This window comes from Daktulosphaira vitifoliae, unplaced genomic scaffold (assembly GCF_025091365.1).
Source record: "Daktulosphaira vitifoliae isolate Bord-2020 unplaced genomic scaffold, ASM2509136v1 Scaffold_1, whole genome shotgun sequence".
NCBI classification, from domain to species: domain Eukaryota; kingdom Metazoa; phylum Arthropoda; class Insecta; order Hemiptera; family Phylloxeridae; genus Daktulosphaira; species Daktulosphaira vitifoliae.
The window spans coordinates 52,192,140-52,217,850 of NW_026099572.1; the positions used below are offsets into that span (position 1 = coordinate 52,192,140).

A 25,711-nucleotide genomic window follows, 5' to 3' on the forward strand; every position below is an offset into this window, starting at 1 on the left:
TGGTATGCCAAATATTATTTTCTTTTCGTTACAAATTAGTCAATATTTCCAAAGTAATAAATAGGGTGAGACATGCGTGTGATTATTTTCGAATGCCTAGTAGATAGAAGTAGATGATTTAAAAATCTCTTTAAAATGAAATCCGAAAAATTCAATTACGAAAAACACACTCGTTTGCGCGATACATTTTGAAATGAAAAATATGACGAATACTATCTATCGATACTACGTTCCTTTAGAGAAATATTGAGTTAATACATAAATGTAATTACAAAACGACACGCGTATCATTTTGATGGGTAATTTAACATACTCGTGTGGAATATGACAGTGAGAAAAAAAACCTCAGAGCGAGACCCGCAAACGGAAGTGATCGTAAATCTTGTACTCGCTCTCGTCGAAGACCGTTTCGCGTTAAGCCATCTAATTAAACGAGTTTCTTTCTAAATAGTTTCCGTCCGCACACGTGTAAATTACACAGTGCAATTGATATAAAAATAATTACAACTACTGTCGTCTTTATTCTCAAAACGAATCCAAATGTCACGTACCAATCATTAAAAGTATCACTTGCATGTTGTCAGGCGTCCACACGCAAATAATCCAACACAGAAAATTGTCCAATATAAGAAAAAACGATCACATGATCGTTTTCACATTTAAACCAAGTCCGAGTGACATTAAATTAGGGGTCATATATCGTGTTGCTCGGTGTTATTTACATAACTGCTTAAAAGGTCAACGCGATGCACGACTTGGAGGTTTTCTATGAGCTGCGTTTTTTCCTTCGTTTGCTTTTTTTTTTTTTACAAAATTCGTATGTTTGTTTAGTTCAGCATAAAATAATAATTTAAAGGATTATGTGATATTTTATTCATTAGTTTCTCCAGAAATGGAATAAAAGTTGCACAGGTGCACACAGCACATGGAATACATAATAGAACCGCTCGGTTTCTGGAGAGTAAAATCACCTTGATTTTGTTGGGCCAATTTCAGATTTTAATCTCATCGGTCAGCACGACGTCCGTGCTCCATTTTTATCTGATATCACATCTTCAGACATGTCTGGAGTGTACAATGCGCACAGGACAACACATCTAATATGATAGGTCAGATTAACGAACACTAAATAATATCATTTACATAACGTGAAAGTACAAAAAAAAAGTTCAGCTTTTAGGCAACAATTATAGATTAAATATTATATACAAAAGTACGACTCGAAAAATATACATGCGACACGGACTATTTATTACATGGCAGATCACATTATTTTAATTAAACAATTTAATTACTCAGTAACCGGTTGTTGTTTTAATGGTTTTATGATTTCAAACAGTCCCTCTAAATTACACGCAATATGTTTATTTGGATTTCACGATTATTCGACGAAGCACTACCGTTGAGTCGATCGTTTCCTAGTCATCGGCGACGGCCACGTCTCTCACGCATCGATGGAACCGTCACGTCTGACCTTTAACACTGACCCCGCCGGGATCAAGGACTGCCGGCCGGCCGGGCGTGCGTGGCCGTTGTATGTTCTCTTCAAAGTCCGTGCATTAGCTAGTACGGAGGCGGAGAAGACAAAAGGTGGAGGTCACATTCTTGTTCCGCCCGCGGGGGCCCGAGGGCTACGGTGGCCACTGCCGCTTGTCGCCCCAATCAAAACCAGATCATCAACCGGTTGTAGTAGTAGTTGTTGTTGTCCGACCAACTGGTCTTATGTGCACACAACGCGCTAGAGATCCCTACGCAAACTAATGCACTTGCCTCCGTTATCGTTTCGCGAGCTCCTTTGCCAATTCATTTCAACAGGCGTATCTTTGATAATATCTACTAAATAACTTCAATAAAAACGATACAGACAACAACCATCGTATAGTCGCCATTTTTTTTTTTTGCTAAGACTGTACGGAATTTATCAATTACCTTACGTATAATTTTATTGATATTTACATTCCACCTAAAAACGCCAATCGTATATTTTAATGACTCATTTGCTTTTTTTTTTCATTCAATTTTTTTTAATTACGTATTATATATTTGATTTATTAATCCAGATACATTAGCATTTAAATAGTTCAAGAATATCATTTATGGAAACGAACAAAATAAATGGCATTTAATACAGCCAAGGCCGATCGTGAAACTGTTGGTTTTCATGTATTCATTAAAATTATAATATCATTTGAATATTGTTGACTATTACGAACAAATTTTCCATTTAATATATTTAACTAAATGTATTAATCGAATTATACAAATCCTATTGCAAATATCCACGAAGAACAAACATTAGTCTTCATTTCAGCTGATAGTCAATATCACTATAAAAGCAATATGAACATCTAATGATCACCACAAAAACAAAGACAACTAGTACATGCAGTTTACAAATCACTTTATTACACATACAATCGGTATGGTTTTTCAGTTGTGCGTTTCTTCACTGTGCCAAATGACACTATTATTATTAAATGACAATACGATATTCGACGGCCAATGACTGACAAAAAAAGATTGTAAGATTTTAGCTGCTCCACATTAAGGTCAAATATTCAAATTACAACTCGTTAAATTTCATATCAATGACAGCTTATTGATTAATTCTTCTCGATGACTGAGAGAAAAGTGCGCATGCTGTCGATTGTCGAGGACGGTGATAACTAAATCCGTGTGGGTGTTACACAGTTAATAAACACATTAAGTGTAATACGGGCGCGAGTAATCGAACAATGGATTATAAATTATTGTCACCACTAAGCAATAAAACATGGATAGATATTACCACAAGCAAGATGGCGATTTTCCAAACAACACTTGACTTCTTAACGGCTTCTTGTAGTTTCTTTAGCCACAAACAAAGATTATGACCATTAAACATATCAAATTTTACGTGACATTTAACGTACTGGTCGTCCCTAAGTACTGCATAGATGATTGTTCAGCTCTTCAGAAATACACACACACATATATATATATATATATATTACAGAGAAAATGTTTAAATGTAAAATCAGACGTTTTTCACGGTCCACTGTGTCATAGCTGCTGCTGTACGCACGACCGCCTGTTGTGGTCAACAGTTTTTTTTTTCATTTCGTGATGTTTTCTCTCTTTTATTGTTATAATTCCTTAATATCGTATTGTCGAGCCACACGAGTATTTCGTGTTCTTCTTATTATTATTTTCTACAATCGTTACACGTTGTATTATTATTATTCCAAATACGACACATTAAGCTGCCCAAGAGGACGGCCAAAGGAAATGCCTAAGCGCACATCAACCCGTAAATCCACCGGACAGTGACGACCGTAGTATTTTAATTTTCCACCTCTCGAGCGCACCGTCTTTTCCTCCGCCGTTACCCCGAAACGACCCCGACGGCATAATTGTTGTACTGGTCGTAAACAGCAGATTGCCGTCCATATCCTTCCACCGACAAACGTCTCAACCCCGAAGCGATTACAGCACATGTATCGCACACCACGATGACCTCCGCACCTGTACAATAATTTTTTTACAGACCCGAACGGCAGGTACTCAGATGATCGCGTGCCGGCCCTCGAGGTGCTGCCATCCATAATTGTCGGCCCGTGTAATTTTCAGTATAAAACTATCAAATGTTTGCAGTTCACGATTCCCCTCCCCCCAACCGTCGCAACAATTCTATTGTTTTCTGAAACTTTGCCCCAAGAGCGATAGCCATCTTTATCGGCTCATTATTTCCGTGGTGTTCGTGAATGTAATGGCTCACTATAAAATTGATATTCTCAGTACTACACTGAAATATTTTTCAGGTATCGTGTATGTTTTAAGGCCCGTATTATTTTTCAACTATAACGAAGCGTTGTAATTGTTATTGCCACTGGCCTGGACGTTAAACCGATTGACTGGTTTTTGACGCCCCGAGACAGCGTTTATCTCGGCCGGTGGTTGACGTGACATCTTCTGGTGTGGTCGCTGGTACGTTATGGGCTTGGGTACGATATGTTTCAAGAAATTCAACGAACGGGCGTTTGAGTATACTCTAACACGAATAATATATTGCCACAGCGAGGTCGACCGGATATCGGTTCACCTGTAAAATATGTAACGAAAAAATCATCTAGCGATTATGTGCGCGCATTATATTTCAAACGTGACTACTCGCCAACATGTTTCGTACCAAAAGCGTGGGATGTCAACGAGGAAATGAACTGAAAGTATCGCGAAAAAGCCCATTAAAAAGGCGATACACATATTTATTTCGAACGAATCCGATAAAATGGTTTAAAGTGCGAAAACATTGTGAGCAAGACACGGTTCCGATGGAACTGTTTCATAAATCATTATTACGATAATAAAGATAGTGAAAAATATTTTAACGTTTATAAAAATACCTTACCGTTTATTATTGCAGCCAACACTTTACAGGAGCGTATATGTAACAATATACTGTCTAATAAGGTTATACCCTTTCTTGCCGTCCTTTCTTTTAGCCGCGAACACTCGTCAACAGTAATTCAAGGGACCCGCCGACAAAATGGCTGACTAGACTATATCTATTTACAGTACTGTGGAATTCCAATTTATTTATATACCCTTAGATAATCAACAGAAGGTCGTACCGATTAAAGTGTAACGTAATCGAGCAACAACGAACAACTAGGTTTATTGATAATTCAATGAAATCAACACAGTACACGACCTGTGGATACGAGATATGTTGAGAGTGTTAATCAGGAAGCCGATGACGCGCCATAAACACCGTAAGAATTATACTTTTTTCAGTCGGAAATATATTAAATAATGATAATGAGTTGACACGATCTCGATTAGATAACTGCGCGTTTGTAGGTAGGTGTTGAGTGCTTGTCGCACAGGATCTTCTACGACGGCATTCAGTAAAAATATATACATCGTCAGCGGGTCCATCTATCATTTGCATATTATATCTGTAACACACTCGACCTAACTGTTGCCGAACTAAGATACGTGCAAAGTATCACCATAACTCGTAGGGCCACTCACGCAACGAGAATTACGAGTATTAGTCGCTCAAAAGTCGTCTGAAACGTGGACGCGATTTTTGGTGAAAGGATAAAAAACGCGTACAGTATAAACATGTGCTTTACACATGAGAGTATGTATAAAAAATATAAAACAGCCGCGTATTCTTAATGCCGCATGATTATTATTAGTATTATTACTATTACGACGGGCAAGGGGTTCAAGGTTTGGTGCGTCTGGTTTTCACGGTGTGGTAACCTTCGAGCGAATATAATAATATATAATACCGTGTTGTTTGCTCTTTGTATGTCCGTCATCTGCTACTGCACTATGGTGGACGCTTTACGCATTGTTGCGTCTCCGATGATGTTTTTTCACATGCTTCTTAACGCATGCATGGTGCTTTGGTCATTTTTTCCATTACTCCGACCGCAACGGACCTTGACGGCGCTGTAGCGGATAGACAGTATGAGGTCTAAATGTACGGCGCACAAGCGGCATTGGATTGCGACACTTTTAACGCGTATCGCCATGTCTTTATTTTTTAGAGAAACGAAAACAGTACACGGGTTTTGTGGTCCAGTGTATGCGTGACACGGCCACTACTACCTTTATCAGTTGCGGTCACTGGCGCATGTCGGTGGATACTCGGGTTACGTACGAAAAGTGGTGAAAAGCGGTTTACATGTGAAAAAACCTCGCATGATGTTCGTGTGGGGAGGGGGGCGGTGCGGCGGCAGAGGTCAAATCCGAAATATGGAGCCCAGAAGAAGCGTGGGCATCGCGCGGTGGGCGACTGATACGGTTTTTTTATTCCAATTTTATTATTTCTCTTGGTTCGACCCCAATGACCCGAAATCTGGTTGTGCCGCCGCCGACCTCCGTCGGTATACCACAACGACCACCGTCGTCCGGCAGCAGCCCACGGTGCACTATACGCGTACTCCGTTGTTTTACACGTATTATTATAATACTCTAACCGTATTATTAAGTATACTTATTGTCTCGCCAGTATCGTCGGCCGTTACGTGCAATACTTAATTGGCAGCAGACACTATTGCCTTTTAGGTGCTTCGGTCAACTAACGTAAAATACCGGAGGATTTCGTTCGAGTGCATAAGACACACGGCGTGCGATCGACAGCCCAAAACAAATTATGTTTAAAAAGCTTTTTGAATTCCGCCGAGTACTAGCAAATACCCGTGTGTGTTTTTCTAAGTATATATATATATACAAACACAACTCAAAAGTCTGTTTTTAGTTTTGCACGACAAGCACACTAGGTTTGTTTATAGTCATGGTCGTTCCGAATACAAGCCCATATACTACAAAGTGTCTTTAACGCGTTCACGTTATGACATTTTACAATTACAATTAACCTTGTAATTTTTACGTGTACTTATAACGAACTTGAGACATTCTAACGAGTCATAAAACCCAGGACCACCGTAACAATGATGTAAAATGCTATTGGGATGTTGACTAGCAGCAATTATCGTACACGCGTAAGAGTGTACTCGTTATGTTCACAAAAAAAAAAAAAAACAAAACAAATATCGTTGTTGGGATCGTTGTCATTGCGGAGAATCGCTTTAGAAACAATGACAGTCGCCCAGCGTTTAATAGTTAAAACACTGTGTATAATTTGTACGTCCTACTTAATTATAAGCGCTTGGATGATTGACACCGCAGCAGGTGTGGAGCGGACGTCACGATAAAAATAACAATAATAATAAAAAAATAAATTGTTAAAAAAGGCGCAGCGCTCATTATGGTAAAACGCCGCAATGACTTGTGACCCATAAACGACCTTGCACCACGACGAAGGCGGTCGTGTATAGTAAACGACACCGGTGACCCGCACCGACTCGCCTCGACCCTCTCGTCATTCTACCACAATTGCTGCCCCCCCCCTCACGCCGGATTCCACGAGGACAGCCGCAACGATCTGGATATCCACAGCTTTCGCGGTATCTGTCAATAAGTGGGGCGACCGAGTGTGCCCGGGATTAATTGCGTCCATCAAAAATGGTTCTCCCTGAAAGTTATCCCCGGGGGAATACATTTTGTGTGTCGATTATCTATATTAATATTTATGTATCGAGTTGCATGCGGATTATATTTATGTCGAATCATATTTAAAAAATTAAAAAAAGTTTACGTACAGTTTTATCGTTTTACTTCATAATCTAAACAAAGTTAATTTTAAAAAAGCAACGCATAAAATATGACATCAACTTACTGGACTTGATTTTCTTGATACGCAAATATACCGAATGTATAAATTCGAAAAAGTATTTCAGCCAATTAATGTACAATTTGTTACAGGCCATATATTTCCAAATAACAAATCACTAGCCTCGAGCAAATAATCAAACAACTACGAATTATTATAAATATTTGGTAAGTACGCTCAACCAAGTCTATATGGTGTTTTTAGACTTTTTTAATTATAGATTTCTTTTTTTTTTTTCAATTACATCGACTAAACACATTTGAAATTGTTGCAATAGTTACTAAACAGTTGCATTTATAAAGGTGAGACAATAACCATCAGTTCTATTAATTAATTATCATTGTATCATTAACCTTAACACATAAACGGTGTATGCCAAAACGTCTGACGCAGTCCGTTACTAGCTAAAGTTATAAATGTTTGACGCCTATTGCCAACACATATTTCTTTTGACCAACTGCCGTCCGGCGGAACAAATCGCAGTTGCAAGGTTTTTTACGTTAATAGCCTGTATTTTTTTTTTTCGTTTTATTTCTGTAGAGAAGTAACATTTAAAAGAAAACGAGTAGTGAATGAAAAGTCAAATGTCCCGGAAAAACAAAGGTAGTTTTGCGAAATAAACTACACACGCCATGACATATTATTACTCGTCTAATGACACATTTTATGACACAACAATGCATTTATACAACCGCTAGTAAAAAGTCACACAATGTGCGGAGGTCACAAACCACGTAGTTGGGCTGTGACTTACCGCCGAGAAAATCAATTCACTATGATTGTATTTAACACAATGCCGTCGTATTTACTTGGTCGAGAATAGTTCGTGTCACCCAACTGTCTATTTAACTATTGAAATTCGATTCAAATCCGAAACTTGGGCCGGACGGACACGTAAAATGTTGACATTTTCTGACGCACACGCAAAAGTTCCGTAGAATTTTGACAATGTCGCCATGTTCGCGTTTGGCAAACCTAAAATGAGCAACACTTTTGTAGTCCGTCACCACCCGGCCAGTCTTAACAATAACTACAATATTATGACGTCGGCGGCGATGATAATTCTTCCTCCCGCTGAGTTCTACACAACATAATCATCGTTGGCCGCTCCACCACCCGCAGAGTACCAACGACTCCCTTTTTTTATAATTGAAAAATCATTTCTCCGATCTGCCCGGCACAATTATTCCACCGATACGTTATGACTACTGCAACGGTCGGCGATCGCCGCGGTTCGTGACTTAAACGTTCACGTACACCTAAAGCTCTAAACGTGGTATACGGTAACAGCACAATTATGTGTTTTCATGTGCTCCGCATACGACTGCCCGTCCGTACCGACGTTACGTACTTCTTTATATCATGTCTCTCTCCTGCGAGCAAAGCGGACACGTTATAAATTAAAAAACTACACTGTGATTTCATGAGCATATGAGCTTTTCCTCGTCCTATCGGCCAAATAATCGTCAGCGTTATCTGGACGCGCGGGAATCGTTAAACGGTGTAATTGAATCGTTTGAGGGGGCGGAGAAGACCACCCGGACAGCATTTCGAACTCGTGTTAAACAGGCGGCGGTCGCGAACATTTAGCGGATGGCGAGTTCGTGTCGCCAAAGACTCGATGAAATGATGTGTGTAACGATTTCCAAACGTACGTAATGCAGTCAAACGAACATCATGTTTAGTTTCACCGAGGACATGATCGGAGTGATTTATAACGTCCTATTCGAGACACGGAGGTCGTATGTACCTGAAAGAACGTCCGGAGCGTTTGTTTAAGTCCACGCAGAACGGAAGTCGTCAGTCGTATTATGACTGACCGGAATGTAATAAAATTCGGTTGCGATCTGTGAGAGTACTGAGTATCACGATAATATAGACATCTATCATTCGCGTGGAAAACACCATAAGGTTTATGTCGTCGCCGGTGGAGTGTAATTTATGAAACTTAGCGGTCGTAGGAAGTACGCGATTAGTATACGAGATTATAATGGCAAATGTATAAGTGTCATTACCCAGATGATTTGTTTCCACAATAACAATTTTACATTAGCTATTAATGTCAACGAATTAATTTTACCCAACAAAATGTTTCGTAGAAAACGGTTATTATTCATTGAGGCCAACAAAGAAGATACGTCGCTTAAATAATAATAAGTTGTGGCTAGTAAAATGTATAAATAATATAACACGAATTCGTCTACCCCGAAACGCGATCACATTTCGATGTTTAATTATCAGCCATAGAATTCATTAGTTATCATCGCAGTCGATCAATTGTAATGGTGACGCTAAAAAAAAGCAAGTTTGCGCGTACATAGTAAATCTCCATAAATTACATTGTTAGACGTGTTTTGCACACGCCGTTAGAGAAGTCGCACTAAGAACATTGTCAAGTAAAATAGATTTTTTTATCACCACACGTTTTCAAAAAAAAAAAAAAGTACCTGTGTAAGTAATTAGTCATTTACGCAATTAGTTAAAAAAAATGTTCATGACGAATTCAATAAAAAGTTTTTTGTTTCACATTTTTATGAAATAAATAGCAGCTTTGTAAGTCTTTACAGCGTTTTGCCGGTTTCTCAATAGCACGTTTTTTTTTTCACTAGCAGCCTTACTGTTGTAATATTTCATACATGCGATAAAATCGCCACTTTCAGCACTGCTAATTGAAAATGACCAAAAAACAAACAATACCCGACTACTCCTACGCCACGTTTAGCGTTTATGAGGCGCTAAACACGCTAGAGAACAATTAGAAACGAACTCGAGAAAAATGATACGCGGATCACAATTTTTAATATTTCATCGTCGGCCGGCCAATTTGTACTGCGATAATAGCGCCGTCGCCTACAGCTGTTGTTTCGGAGTATTCTCTCAGCGTTAACAACAATGCGTAGGACTGCTAATCGATAGTTCGCGAACGTATGAAGATGTCAATTAATCAACGTGCGCGATCGTGACGGCGCTCGGGGTATTATAAACACATACACGTCGATAACCGGTGAAATTCACTGGGGTCAACGCCGATGACACTACACGGTGACCCCCCCCCCGCCATTAGCCGAGCGACAGGTATAAGAGTCCTGAAAATAGCGAGTCACGAAGAGCCACGGCAACCGTGGCGAAGGAGCCGTTTTTTTAGCGCAATAATAATAATAACAAACGCCGGCATTGACCGTTAATCGGCGGCAATTAATACATCAATTTTTATTTTTTCAATTGCCCGGTGGATTTATGACACAACGAGGTCCGGCCAATTATCTGCGATCACGAACCCGGTCCTCCTGCGCAGTACAGTATAGTACTCGACTACAGCGAGCGCGTGCACAGTGTTCGGAGACAGCCGCCGTTCGGATTCAAGACGATCGTATCAGCCGACGGGTTTCCAGCACGATCGTTCGACGATTACTTTTTTATTGCCGCGTGATTATCATACTGAAGGCAAAAAACACGTCGGACGTCGCCGATTATCAAACCGATTTTGTCACGTCTGGAACGCCTCCCGACCGGAGAAAGAATTTTAATCGGCCACCATTGTGATGAAGATATTTAATGAATAGTTCCAAGAGGATCTCGGGAATCTTACACATTCGAACCGATCACGACGCGGACAAAAAAATAATGCTCTGCGCCACACAAAGTCAACACTAACGGCGCAGTTCTTAGGCGGAGCCATTTGAGAGCCGGACGACTTCCACCGCGATAACGACCGCGCGCCGGACAACCGGATGCGTCCGCAAGGCGTTCGAAATACTTAACGACAAGATCGAATCTCGTGATATCCAGTGGAGTGTATAAATCCAAGCGGATTTCTATAAAAAACACGAAATTCACAAACGCGCGCGTTATAGAGGAGAATAACAATTCGCGGTGGGGACGATACTAAACTCGTTAGCCGAACAAAGTCGCAGCAGTACGACGGGGCAACGTGGCCGGCGATAAAACCGAATGGAAAATTCGGCTACTCTTCGGTTGTTGGCGCCGATTATGTGCCGAGCAAACGACGAGATCACGCGGATCGATAACGCTCAAATATTTAACGTGTGGCCGCCAATTTCAAGCCGCGTTTCAAACTCGACGCGCGCCCATCGATAATATCAATAAAAACCCAACTCGTTCAACGCGTCGATTTAACCGCAATCGGAGCGCGCCGACGGGGAAGGAAAGAGGTTGGTTGATGTGCTGGTAGCGGTGCGCAGAGCATTGGAGAGCGTATCGGGCACGTCCTTGTCGCCATAAACGGAAAAAAGGGACAAAACTCGGTAAACTAGTTGATAGTTTTCTCTCTCGGCCGACCTCGCCATATACATAAAGTGGTATTGTAGTAGCGATGACCTTTCACCGGCGTATGCGCTACGATTGTGTGTCGGCGACCGCTACACTGTGTGAATCTGGAGCACGCGGCCGCCGTTGTGGATCTATCGGAGCACGAAAATCGACCCGAAGCGTTTCGCAACCGCGGCGGCCGACGACGTTAACGTCTCCCATAGGCGACACACGCACACGTTCGCGGTATGATATACGTGTACATAAACTGTCGTGACCGAATCGTAAAATCCGTTCGCTCTAACCGATACTTATCTCGGCTGTTAAATCTTCATTTGCACGACATCATATGCGGTCGCTCCAAAAACGTTGCTCGTTGGTTGCGACCAACCGTTTTTAAAAATCTCATATGAGCGACTGCATTGTGGCGGACCGTTCTCCGAGTGACATTTGTGTTAACTCCGTCCATTAGTACCCACCGAGCAATCAAGACGCGGCCACGAATTTGCGCAAGTGCGTTACACAACATCGGGACGCCGACTTTGGACCAGTCACGGTTGCGACGCCAAGTCCCATCACCATCGACTGCGCAAAATTCACAATGTTGTGCGATTTTTCGGACGAGATAGCGTACGACATTAGTGAGCGCACGAAAAAAACCAACTAATAAATTCACGTTTTCTTTTTATTTGTTTTATTTTTAATGCGTTGCGAAACGGATCGTGGGCAAATTTATCCGCGTTCGCTAAAATTGTACCAAACTTACAGAGAACGCAGTTAAAACACGTTATGAACACGCTTGTTCGCACTTATCGTCGCATAACTGAATAGTAAACAACCTGTTGACTTGGTAAAAAAAGATATTACGAAATTTGGCAAAATCATACTCGGAGTCGGATAAAAAAAAAAATAATAAACTTCAACTGTCGCATTACTAATTCATACCAAATTTTTTTATGAATTCACTTCATAGTCCTGTTGAAGAACAGTAAACCTATTTCACGATACCATAAAAGTTCATAATACACGCGAACAGCTATGTGTTTTTTGGCTGAAATAAAAATCCGACCGATTCGTTAATCTCCTTAATCTAATTTAATACTCGTGCGCTTTTTCATTTGTCACGTAATACGGAAGACTGCAAAAATCTATAAGGCGAATTAGCCATTGAAAACATATGCCGTTTAAGTAGTCGTGAGAAACTAAACGACGTCCTACGCGCACCCTGTTCACAATGCGCACTACCGTCTCGCGTGCGTAGGATTAATTGCGGAAAGGCGTCAGCATTAACAAATAGGTGTACCACTGAGCCGTATCTAAACTGTGCAATCAATCTAAAAAGCCTGGCGAAAATAAAAATACCTCGATAAGGCGGTAACTGTAAGGTGCACCTCAACCATTCCGGTCTAGTTTATGTATAATAAGGTAAAGTCTGAACTACACACATTACTCGTTACGTCGCAACTTGCTGCAAACGGTCGTAGGCACATAAACGCTCAGATAAGATAAACAAATTGCTTTACGGTAAAACGTATCGAGTACAGGTACAAATGTCTCCTAAATCATACAATTATCGTACACGCGCAATCTAATCGACTATTAAATAATTATTCACTGTGAGCTATTAATAATACCCAAGATGTTTCTCGAGTACAAACGTACTTTCTTTTTGTTTACTACAAGTAGCACGAACTTTGTTGAATATTCATGACTCGCCAATAAAATTTAGAAATGGTTCAAAATGCAGCTTTTTTTACGTTTCGAAAAGAGTTAATCTATTCGAGTTGTTTAAAATACACATGTAAAAAACGTTATTATTATTTACCTGGGAATATTCAGCACACAAGTCGATGGAGTTGACGAAATCGCACACGTCGTCCACAGTCCAAGCGGCCACTGCAGATTTCTCGGCCGTGTTGGGACACGTGTGCTTGTCCGATGTGGTCGTGGCCGATGCCGTTGAACAGGAAGACACGCACGGCAACGTCCGGCTGGCGGCGGCTTGACAACCGGACGCCGAAGGTTTAGACGACGATTTTGCCGGTTTTGGAGAAACGCTTCCCAGCCGCTTGCCATTACCGCCGACCGCTTTTTCTCGAGATTTTTGCAACGCCATGCTGAAAGCGGGTATGTTGAGAAAGGTGTCAGCGAACGAACCGGCGCCGTCCCAAGGGCTGATGCCGGCCGACTTGCGTGGCTTTTTGCATGAACCGGACGACGACAGGTCCAAAGGATTCTGTTCTGAAGGCAGGTGAGGATTGGACGACGAGGATGAAGACGAACTCGATCGCTTGGTGGCACCGCCGGTTTTACTCATAAAAGCGTCGATTTGCGACGACCGCACCATGGACAGAAGAGCTTGAGTGGACGACATGTCCATCATAGGTGGAAACATGGGCACGCTGGTGCCCGGTATGGTAGGTGCAAGGAATGGGAATGCCGGGTGCAGAAGATTGTCACCGTGTTCTTTACCCGCCGTCGACAGAAAGCCCATGTGCAATCCATTCCGTGAAGACGAATACCTAGTAAAAAATATCAATGATAAATAAAATTCGAATCAAAACGTTTAAAACGAAAAAATTATATTTATATTTGACACCGTTTTATAATTAGTTGTAGTTGAAATGATGTTTATTTTAGGGTTTCATTTAAAATTATAAATATTAATGTAATACCAAAAAATATTTAACTCGAATGAACACAAGAATTGGTAAAAAAATTTGGCGTATACGTGTTTCGGCAACAAAGTTACCATCAGCAGCGCTAAACGCATACTGACCCCCGACCGAAGAATACTCCCAGAGACCTTATCATCTGGTAATGTCATCGCCTGTTTTAGTGTTTTTAAATATTTCTAAATCAGTTTTCCAGTACATTCAATAGAAATCGACACGGAAATTTCGAACAGATAAACTGTATTTCGTAGTACAGTAAAACAATATCACGTCATATATTTCCAAGGATTTCTTATCGTTAAATCTGATCTACTGGTTAAAAATCGATGGTAATGAGTTGCTACGAGCAAAGTTATAGTCACAACTGGAAATTCTAAAATATTACCAGGTACGGTATTAACAACACGCGAGAACTGAGCACACACCCGTCTAATGCACAGTGTGTAATTATTATTATCACACACATTGATGTTTTAATAGAATCGCGGCGTTTAACGAAACGATTAACGCGATCGTTCAACGAGTCTATAAATAAAAATTTCAACAGTCAACCAATAAAAAAGTGTACACGATGCGCACTGCTCGTAATAAAACGTTCGACGTAACAGGTGTGAGCGGATTCAGTAACGTCATGATTACTAGGCGGCCACTACGTTTGCCTGTTATAATAACACGGGCGACTGTAATCACACGGCTGATTTCGTGAGAATGCCACCGCCGACGAACCACTCGAGTACATCCTCGTCGTGCATCCCACGGGGGGGGGGGGGACGTTCTCAGTGGAAATACTGTACCAAAACGCACAAATACCAATGCGCTCAGTGTACGTACACTTAGAGTAACGTGATTACTATTCTTGTAGGAACAAATTCTTGTAATCTATCGGATGAGCCGACAATTTATTTTGATCGAGTGACGAAACGATTACGAGAGGATCCCATCGAATTCACACGGATAAAATTTCTGCACATTTCACGTGTACGACGCCTGTCCCAGGGGCTAACCCAACGCTGAAGGTTCCCGTAGGCAACGCGGCGGTCCCGTGATATTTTGCGTTTGGCCAGTAAGGAGTGAAAGTCAAATAAAAAACGAATGGCTGACACAATATTTTAACAACTGCGTTTTATTTTTTAACTATTTCGACGGATCATACGGAATTTTACGTATTTTCGTAGGCCAGGTAAAGGTTTGATTTATTACCAGAGCGGAAGGCATTCGTGGCCGTTCTCTAGTTCACTTGTTATCGTACGTGTGTATCAAAACGTTTATGTGACTCTGTTTAATTACCCAGTCGATGGCTTTTTCCACTCGTTGCCATTATGCAAACGCAACAACACTATAAAACTCCGTGCAAACACAGCCCATTATTTTTAATGTTCGATTGTTGAACGTCAACTTGTGTCTGTGCTGCTGTACGTGCAACGCGAGTAAATATTTTTTTCTAGTAGTTAACTCCCACACGGGTAACATTTTAAATTTATTCACTGGAACACGTGCAAATTAATTTCGAATGAACTTACTCGCTGGAATTGGCGTTTTGATATTTGGCGGCCAGACTTCGTATCAGGTCACTGCAGTTGCGGTTCAGAGGGTTGGGCGCGGGACTGGCCACTCGGTCGGCTGCGGCCGCCGAACCGGGAGGCGTACCCGGGTACGAGGAAGACGGTGTGCCGCTACGGGACGACGCCGAATCGCCGGCCGCCGCCGGACTCAGCCTTTCCGTTTTCACGTCAGCGGCCGCCACTTTGTTATTGTTATTGGTGTTGGACGTGTTGTTGTTGATGGGATGCTCGATCTGCATGCCGGCGACGCCCGGACGGCGGCCCTTCGACAAACCAAATGCGTCGATGTCTCTTTTGATGTCCACTGCAAAAATACAACACGAGATTAAATTCTCAACGAGTACAATAAGTACCGCGACTTTAGTGCGTTGCTCATTTTAAACGGTCAAAAACAATGTAAAGGTTCGACAGTTACCACAACTTTTCTTGTGAGTAGTTTCTAAAATATTTGATTTTTTAGTCGAACACAAACATTGTGCGAACGATTTTATTTTCGATTTCAAAATTAGGTATTCACATTATTGGCTAGAGATATATGCGATTTCTACTGACCAATTAATGCAGCGCAATATTATTGGCATAGTAAAAATCAATAACGCCCATTGTTGATACATAATAAAGTAATATCAGAACTTTGATGTCCCGCTCAATGTAAAACAGTTATATTCATGACATCGTTTCTCAAATATTGTAATTTTATGTTTTTATAATCAAAAAATAAACCTTCAATAAAAGTACTCCCCGCCTTACTTTATTCTGAATTGAGAAATTTCACACCTCCCACGTCGGCGGCAGTGCATTGTCTCCGACCCCCAGCTACCACAAAATCATAGTTGACAGTATAATAAAATAAAAACGAAACAATAACAGAGACGTATGTGCGGCTCGCGATGAGATAGTAACGGTGACGACTAGGAGGAGGGGCCACGATGGACTGCCGTGCAGAGTGGAGCCTTTCAGTCGTTTTCGACAACAAGGAATCGTTATTGTTATGATCTCGATTAGTTCCGGATCATCGTTATCCCACACGTCGGCGACGTGCATCGAATTTTTTCGTTTATTTTTTTGGCAGCGCATCCGTTTCTCGACCGTATGATGTGTGAACGCCACCTACGCGCACCTCTGCCAGCGTTAAGGTGTTTTTTTTTTGGAGAAGCGTTTCATTTTAACAGTTCACGTTGGGCTGGAGCCAATCCGTTCGGTCGTTTACACCGAACGAAAAAAAAAAACATTACACACAATAGGAACGCGCCGTTGTCCATTATAATCCAACCGGCTTTGGTCCTGAAAACTGAACCGTGAAATTTCTCAATTCCGAAACGTGCTGAAATTTGATTAAACCAATCTGTTCTCAATCAAAGCATTGCCATTTTAAACGGTTCTTTTTCCACTAGCTGTTAAATAACAATTACATTTTTGGCATAACGACTACCGTCGCTGTCCCTACCGCACGTGCTTTCAGTATGGAACCCAAACGCTATTGACAATCGACGGCGGAGCAGAAATTTCCAGGAATAATAATATTTTCGAACGCAATATCTACTTTGTACAAATCCGGAGGGGAGTCGTCCGACCGTATCCCCCCGTTTGTGGCTTAAAGGCTTCCTTCGTGAAAAACAAAACCCGGCAGACTGTGCGACCTCGAAAAACGGTACCCAGCGATTGACATTTTGCACGAGTGCCGGCGGTACATGACCAATTTGTATTACAGGCGGAAAAGCGCTTGAGGAAAGGTGCGGTCAAATAGGAACAATGAACGTCAAATAAGACGGCACAATGTTTTCGCAGTAACAGACACGTGAGAAACCCGTGTCCTTGCAGACTGTCATTCAGTAGCGGTCACACGCGAGTTATTCCGCACACACGCAAGGCGTTTGTCTAGGCAATCTGCTCGATTGTCTACGGTGCAAATCGCAAATTTCTAAAAATTATCGCTGCCATAATGACAACGTACGCCGCACGCACACGGTACCGAGAAAAATGCCATACCGTCTTACGGATCGACCGCGCAATAGAACACCGTGAGTTACAATACACTTACGGTTGCCGCACACCGCTGTGTCGTCGTTACGGTTTCCTTTATATTAACGACCGCGTTAATTTTATCGAGTGTGGCTGTCGGTTGGCGTCCGCGCTGTTGTACGCGGCCAATCGATGTAATGATAATATCATGCCCGGGAAATTAGCGTCACGAGAGAGACGTGTTGACTGCCACATAAATATATTACGGTGAGCTTGAACTTTGACACACGGTAATAAACGCAATCAATTATCGAACAAGACTGGAGGGCGGCACACGGCCGTATTCGCCGTGTTGCTCAAAGAGCACCGAAATATTAATGATAACCATTGATATCGTGGTAATATCAGAGAATATAACCAGTCCGTCTTTACGTTGGATTTATTAATGTTAGTTAGTGGTCAGGTCACACCTGAAAATTATGGCGACATCTTAGTAGTCGGGCTGGCGTAGGACTAACTACGTCTCAGTTTTGTCCTTATCATTTCTAGCGACATTCCTACGTGTCAAAATTACGGTAATGGTAACCGTTGACGATACCGTTTTATATTTGAGTATTACAATTATTATTCGCGGTCCGTGCGACTAATAGCTACTGCTGCTACTGGTGCGATAGCGCCGACGATAACGAGCCAATACAAACTACAACACATCTATTGTTGGCAACGGCAATGCAATCACAATAAACGAGACCGTGAAAAAATTCACTAAAGACATTAAAAAAAAAGTGCGTTATATTTTTTAAAGATCAACGTTGTCGCCAACGGTGACGACGAAACGAGAACAGTGTCGTGTAACAGCAGAAAATAATTCCGGTCGCCGTCCACATTAATTTTCGACATCATTATCCTTTTTTTATCGAATTTTGTAACACTTTTTCGAGTGTGAACGGTTTTGCCGAAATGGCTTTGCGGGTCAAGCGAAAGTGCTAAATGTCACAAGACCTTCTGAAATTGCATGCGCACCTAATCGCGAATTGAAAAAGAGAACACACCGAACAGTCGCTGTAAAGCTGTCGCGCGTATTGACTTTTTACCCGCGCCGTTAAAAAACGCCGACCTTTGTCTCGTCGACTCTTCGGGTCGTCTAAATCATACGGAATTGTATAATGACGTTTTGCTAGAGAGCGCAATATCCGGGTCTCGTCGAACACACAAAATACTATTGTTTAACGACCCCGTGAACTGTGTTTACGTACGTCGAGGTTAAGTCACGACGAGCTACCACTTTGCCGGTAAAATTCGATTTGAATTTCAACGGTAGTAGAAAAAAAAAACAGCACAACTCTGCCGGATTCTCACGATTATTACAAGAAACGCGGCGGCGATTATTAGTCACACACTGATGAAATATAAATTCGCTTGGGACGCTCCGCAATCAGAGAGAGCGTGGCGATAAATCAATAACAATAAAAAAAAAAAAATCACACACCAGTTATATGTATTATCGCGCATAAAGAATAATGGCCGACAATTACGTGCAATGCGTACCGGTCCGAACCGTTTCGTCGCTACCAGCGAGTGTCATGATACAAACACAACGCCATACGGACGCACAGCGTTCTATGGTCGTCATTAACCGCGTGTGAGAAGAGAAAAAGAAGAGGTGTATGGAGAGAATAAAAAAAAAAATTTGTATCGGTCTGATTTTGAGCTCTCGTTTTCGAATAGTTTCACGTTTATATTATTTTGTTGTGTTGTTGTCAATGAACCGCCGCCGCAGTTACTTACGGCGACCGATACGCTTTCACAAAGTAGAACGAGTCGTCGTCTTTGGCGAAAAAAGTAATCATATGTAAAAAGCGGTATTATATGCCTACACAACAAAAAAAAAAAAATTCAAACATCGTTCACAACAATATCAAACCGTTTTGCCGCAATACAGCCGTAACGCTTAATTAAAAAATCCACACACACACACGCGGTCGGTACTGAGACATGAAGCGTTTCTTTACACGAAACTCGTGTCGAACAACGCAATTCACCACGCGCATATTTTTATATGGACTCGACACAAAATCCATTCATGAATATTTAACAGTTCTCGGCAGTAATTAAAACAGACGAACATTTCGAGTTAAGTTGGTAATGCTTTGAACGTGCAAAGAACGCGATTTATGTCACACGCGTAAGGATGAACTATGACTCTGAAGAATAGACAAAGAAAACTGTTTTTTATTTAATGGAATACAAGGCAAAATAAATAACATGCGAAAATTAGCTACCGACGTGCAAAACAACTGCAATAACACAAAGTACACTTTGTACTGGTCGCGTCCGCTATCACTGTGCTTATCATTTCGTATTCGATGTTTGTTTACGTTTAAGTCGATTGCACGCGCCGACGGTGTTTCGGTCGTCGTTTGTTTGGATGGCTACTAATAATAATAATAATGAAAACATTATTGCTAATATAACGGCGACGTGTTCGGTGTTTACAATCGACTTGGTCTATTTTCGCGGCGGTTTTTTAATCGAATCAAGGAGAACTACTGCAGCGGATCAATTATGCCGGTCACCGCACACGAACGGACCACTTGCTAATTCGTCACGATTACAGCTCATGTCATTATCAATCTTTGTCGAATTCGATGAATTTCATTTCGAGTGCCGCGACGACACAACTAAATGGATTGTAATCACTCTTTTTTTATACTCTTGCCGCCCACACGACCGCGGCTCGTTAAACACTACTATCTCGGCGTAACCACGTGATGTTAAACAAACGATTTTTAACGGTAATCCGCAAGGTTCCTCTTCGTTTCAATTACACACTTGAATTTATTTTTCTTGCCTCTTACTGTTTAGCTATCCGAATCCAGTTAAATGTCGGAAAAGCCGAAATTATGTCGCGGTTAAAAAAAAAAAGACTCTGCACAACTTCGCAATAACAACGAGCAATTATGTACGCAAACATTTCATTAGAATGCATTGGCCTATTGGACATTTTTATCCGGCGCCTAATTATACACAGATTCCACCAACCGCAAGCTACTCCAGATCCATTTAATTGCTCATTTCCTGACCGCAATCGCTTTTGGCATTCGTTATCGTTCGCCTCCCGTGCATAATAAATCACTCATCGGGTCCGGCACTCGAGTCCGTATAAACGGTTTACTCAACACTTAAAAATAAAACTACACACGTGAAATGTAAATTACAGTATGCATGTAATCTTGATGAATTATACATAAGTTTGTTTACCGTACTGAAGCCGGAAATCAATGCTGGTAAGAGACCGAACGCGATACATCCATTACAATAACATCTAGTCATCCGCAACGGACGATTTTCTCTGTCAACAGAGTTATCGCCTTTAGAGTGTATCGCGGTTTAGAGCAATTGGGCCGATCCAACGGACGGCATACGTCGGCAAAAAAAAAACCGTATCACTCCTAAAGACTAATCGGTCGCGGCTTACACGACTCGTAGTCCGCGAAACGACTTTGCTCGGGTAATGCCGTCGACGGCCTAGTCCTTGTTAATTACATGGACATTAATTACACTCCGGTCGAAGCAATCCCTAACGACGCGTGTCCGCGATCGAACGGTGCCTGTCACAACACGAGATCCACGCGAAACAAAAAACACTCTTACGCATCTCGTGTGCGTTTTGGAGAACAATAAAAAAATTGTATGATGCAAGTGGAGTCGACACGGTTGTAAACGCAAGTAGCCGGTAAAACAAGTGCCATCGAACGGAGTATTTATTGCCGGAGGACCAGTCGGGCCAGTGTGTGCCCAGTTTCATGTTTGCGCGCCTGTGTTTATACCACTGACACTCGTGTGTGCATTTAGGAATTCCGCAACATTTTTCTCTGCTCGTCATTAAATTAAAAATATTATACGACCCGAGCACGATACCAATAGGAATATATTATAGTTTTTATTTAAAAAAATCCTCACATCTCGATCGGCGACAGCGTTCTGATTTGCTGAATGGTTTTATTTTTTTTTTATGACTACGCGTTTATTATAATGATGAAGGTTCGCATCGTCGGCGAGGGTATGTCGATAGGTTATCACTAAACTCTTTATTATTCCGTTGATCACTAATACGATTACATACACCGCACGTATATACAGTTATATTTCCTATATTGACACTTAGGCCAACTGAACAACACTACTAATCTCATTATACTGTCACAAATCCGTACGGGTCAATCGGAGGTCAACTGATATTTGCGTATTTCGGTATCATTTTTCACTCCTAACGAGTATCCTAACATTTAGAGTAACAGTGTTTTTCTTTAGACCGAACCAACATTCAGTTGATAAAATACATTTGGCCGAACATCAAATAGGACGGGGTTATTTTTTATAATTACTTTTTCAACGCTCACTCTACAAAAACGAATCGTTTATAAATTATTGACCGCAGAGTGCTTTGGCTTGGGTGTATATTTAGAATTACTTGATGGTGAGGTATAGTTAGTATAACATGTATTAATAGACCAGCACTTTAGGTATACGTATGTCGAAGTGGATAAATAAAAACAAATAAAAAAGATATTGTGTCTGTTTTTTGCAAAGTCGAGTGTTCTTGTAACACATTGTACATAATGTGATTAAGCGCCACGAATAAATGAATCGGTTGGTCGCAGCTGTAGAAATCCGTAGAGGCGGACTTTTAAGGACCGGACGAGTCCTCTAGTAGAACAAACAATATGCGTCGGGTCTAATTGGCTAAACTACCTCGGCGGCACGATGACTAAGCGTTACTGTCAAAAAAAAAAAAAAAACGTCAAATAACATTTTTTAATTGTCCCGCTCGGGGGAGTTGGACCGACATACTGAATAACGCAAGTACCGATGCATTGTCGCCACAAAAGGGCTGACGAGAATTCGATTTTGTCACCAAGACGATTCATTACTATTCTGTGCTCGTATAATTCACTTGCATTCTGCAGGACATCCGTGTCGCAATATCGCCATTGTATTGACTGCACGTCGTTGATGAATTTCCATTTCGTTTTCATTGAACCGTCAATTTTTTCGAATGCTTCCTTTTATTGCGACTTCTTTTAGAATGCACTAAGTAAAATATTATACAAACTCATTTTACATTTTTTTCAAGCCAGCGATTTGAACTCATCTAAAGTCATTCGAGAATACTCGATCAGAACAAAACCGTCCGAATTTCAAATAATACCCACACCAGGTTATCGACTCGGTGTCAAGTCCATAGAGTGTACCTACTTGTTCTCATAGATAAATCGCTCACATTAAGGAGGTAAGGAGGGGGGGTATTGTTACGTTAAAGTGTTACACCAATGACGTCTTAATTAGCAGTTACACAGTGAAATAAATTACCAAAATAAACCGTAAACGCTTGATATGCGCGTTTTAGATTCTTTTACTACTACTACTATTAAAAAATATACGCTTTACGATTTTATTATATATATAGAACGTAGAGGTTAAAACTTTGTGTTGTTTTTTTTTTCAATGCGTTCGTAAGATTTACCGAACGAGAGGTCAAAAACTTCTTTTTGTACAACAGCCGCGCGCGTTATCGCCTCTAATAATTACTCTAATTAAATGATTTGCGTCATCAAGCAGCACAAGGGGTATGTGTGTCGATAACAGTCGGGTCAACTGGGTCATGTGTCACCCGGGTGACGGTTTAAAAAGTCTATCGGGTCAAGGATTCAACATAAAAATATGCGATGCGCTCGTTCGTTCTTCCGACCAACGTATTTATTTTCTTAACACATCACTGAAAATGTTAGTAAGGGTCTCAATTAACCGATGCAATTCTCTGTAATACCCAAAATAAATTTAAGTGCGATTCGTCGTGGTCCGCGGCTCATCTGAAACTCACGACATAACTTCTTTGACAACTTCAACATCTCTGCCAATTCATACTAAGCCAACACATCGCGAACTACTCTAAAAACGTTTATAATTATTCTGGTATTGTATTAGTAGTACCAGAGTCCAAATAAAGTAATTATGTACACACAATAATCATACAAATAGCTCCGCCATTCATCCGATGTTTTATATTCTCCGGACGGCCTATTTTTACCCATACACAACATAAACGTTATTACTGAACGGTATTCATTTGTTCATGACAATGTTTACAAAAATGAAATCGAAGCCGTTCAAATGAGTTTATTGACAGAAATATAGTTAGACGACACGAAATATTAGTTTTAACGGGAAGTACTTTCAATAGCACACGCGTTTATGTGACTATTATTTGAAGTAAAGCGGTGTAAATAACTGATTGTTTGTATTTTTCGGTAGGTATACAACATTTTTGTTGTTTAAAATTGTTTCCATCGGGGAAACATGTAAATACGAAGCATTTACTTAGTACTACAGGTACGAAGTAGTAAATAAAAGTCTGTTTCATTAGAAAACACATATACACGTGCACGAATCAAACGATATCTGTAACTAATAACACTTAAAGGCTGTTGAACTTATGACCCTATAGGCGTAATAATTGAGAGTCGGAGGGTCACAAGATAATGAAATTTTTTTCCCATTTGCTGAGAGTACAAGTGAAGCTAAAATAAAACTAAACTAAATGTTTTTCAACGGCCGGCTCGTAATATCATTTGCTTTAGTTGAAATTCGGTGTTCGAGTGATAATTGAAAAAAACAACAAATCTTATGCAATCAAAATTGTTGGAATACAAAAATAGTTTTTATTATACGACCTGCCAGTCGTAGTGGGTCAGCATTTATAAAGGTCTTGATCTTACACAACACTCGAAAAACAATAAAACCTAATGCGATTTATGATGTAAACTCATTGCAGTGTTATTGTACAAAAGTACTGTGGCAGGTCTAATAAATTTCACATCCGTAAAAACATGAACTATTTCTTTAAAAAAATGCTAAATACCTCTTCTGAAGGCCGTGTCATTACGATTCCGCGTTATTTTCTTAAAAATATCGTGCAATTTTAGCCATTGAGAATTTTGGTATTTACCTGAATAACACCATGGAGGCCAGACGACGGGGCTGGATGCGTCCAAATCCCGCATCATGTTACCACCGTCATGTTAGTCCACGGTTCACTTGAAATTCAAAAAACAACGAAAAAATGAATTTTTAATTAAGAACAAGTAAAAATTAGTGTGGACCGAGACAAAACCGACAGTGTTCACAAAGTTAAATACACTCAAACTAATACGCAGTAAATATAGGTGTTTTACTGAAATTCGAGTAAAAAATGATTTTTTGAAAATAATAAAAACGATCGATCGGAACAAAAGAGGTGATGCAACGCAACAGCGGACCAGACGCGCGGCGAGTCGCGGACGAACTGGAGCGCGGCAAGGACGTTTGACCGTTGACGACAGCGCACGTCGGCCGGGGCACAGCAGACAGCAGGGGCGACGGCGGCGGTAGCACGGTGCACAGACGGTTGGCACCTGTAAGTTTTGTGCGCCTGCGCCGTCCGTCGCGTTGCGGCTATTAAACGCAGTACAGTGGTCATCAGGTGATGATGACGATGCCCCGCCGCCTTAGACAAGCGCCCCTTTTCCGGCTCCGACGCTTGTACTCACCGTAGATACCAAAGAGGACAACTACCGCCGACAGTCATTCATAAAAATTCCCTTGCTCTTTACTCTCTGTCCAACTCACAGCCGTTTTGCACTACACTCATACCGATGTGACCATTTCAATGGGTAAACCGTCACACCGAACCGCTTACTTCAGCTCGCCGTGTTCCAGCTAATTGATTTCATTAAAAAAAAAAATTAATCAATCCAGTTGATTAATGCGAAGAGCTGTTTGAGTTATATATTGTGATAAGGCCGAGTTTCATAAACGATAGCATTTACCAATTAGATTCCTATGACCGATCAAAAAATGTGCATTTTTTTATACGTAAAAATTTTGTAAAGCAAATTTTAAATCAAACACTGTTTTTAATATACATTCTTAGTTCAAACTTTACCATGGCACTTAAATAGTCAACTGAAATAACC

At 41.0% G+C, this 25,711-nt stretch overlaps 1 protein-coding gene across 4 annotated transcripts in view; it reads right to left on the reverse strand.

Annotated features, from left to right (window-relative positions):
- LOC126895584 (polycomb protein Scm-like) overlaps positions 1–25,090 on the reverse strand; it is a 26,968-nt gene extending 1,878 nt beyond the window's left edge. Inside the window, exons 1-3 of one of the 4 annotated variants that reach the window (XM_050667608.1) lie at positions 24,619–25,090; positions 15,693–16,038; positions 13,323–14,019 (exon numbers count right to left, since the gene is read on the reverse strand). In XM_050667608.1, the coding sequence (XP_050523565.1) occupies positions 13,323–14,019; positions 15,693–16,038; positions 24,619–24,763 (1,188 nt within the window). In that variant the 5' untranslated portion in view covers positions 24,764–25,090. Of the gene's footprint in view, positions 1–13,322; positions 14,020–15,692; positions 16,039–19,244; positions 19,943–22,550; positions 22,569–24,618 lie in introns of those variants that run through there. The other 3 variants (XM_050667610.1, XM_050667611.1, XM_050667609.1) reach the window with 3 other exon arrangements.
- Positions 25,091–25,711: the final 621 nt, after the last annotated feature.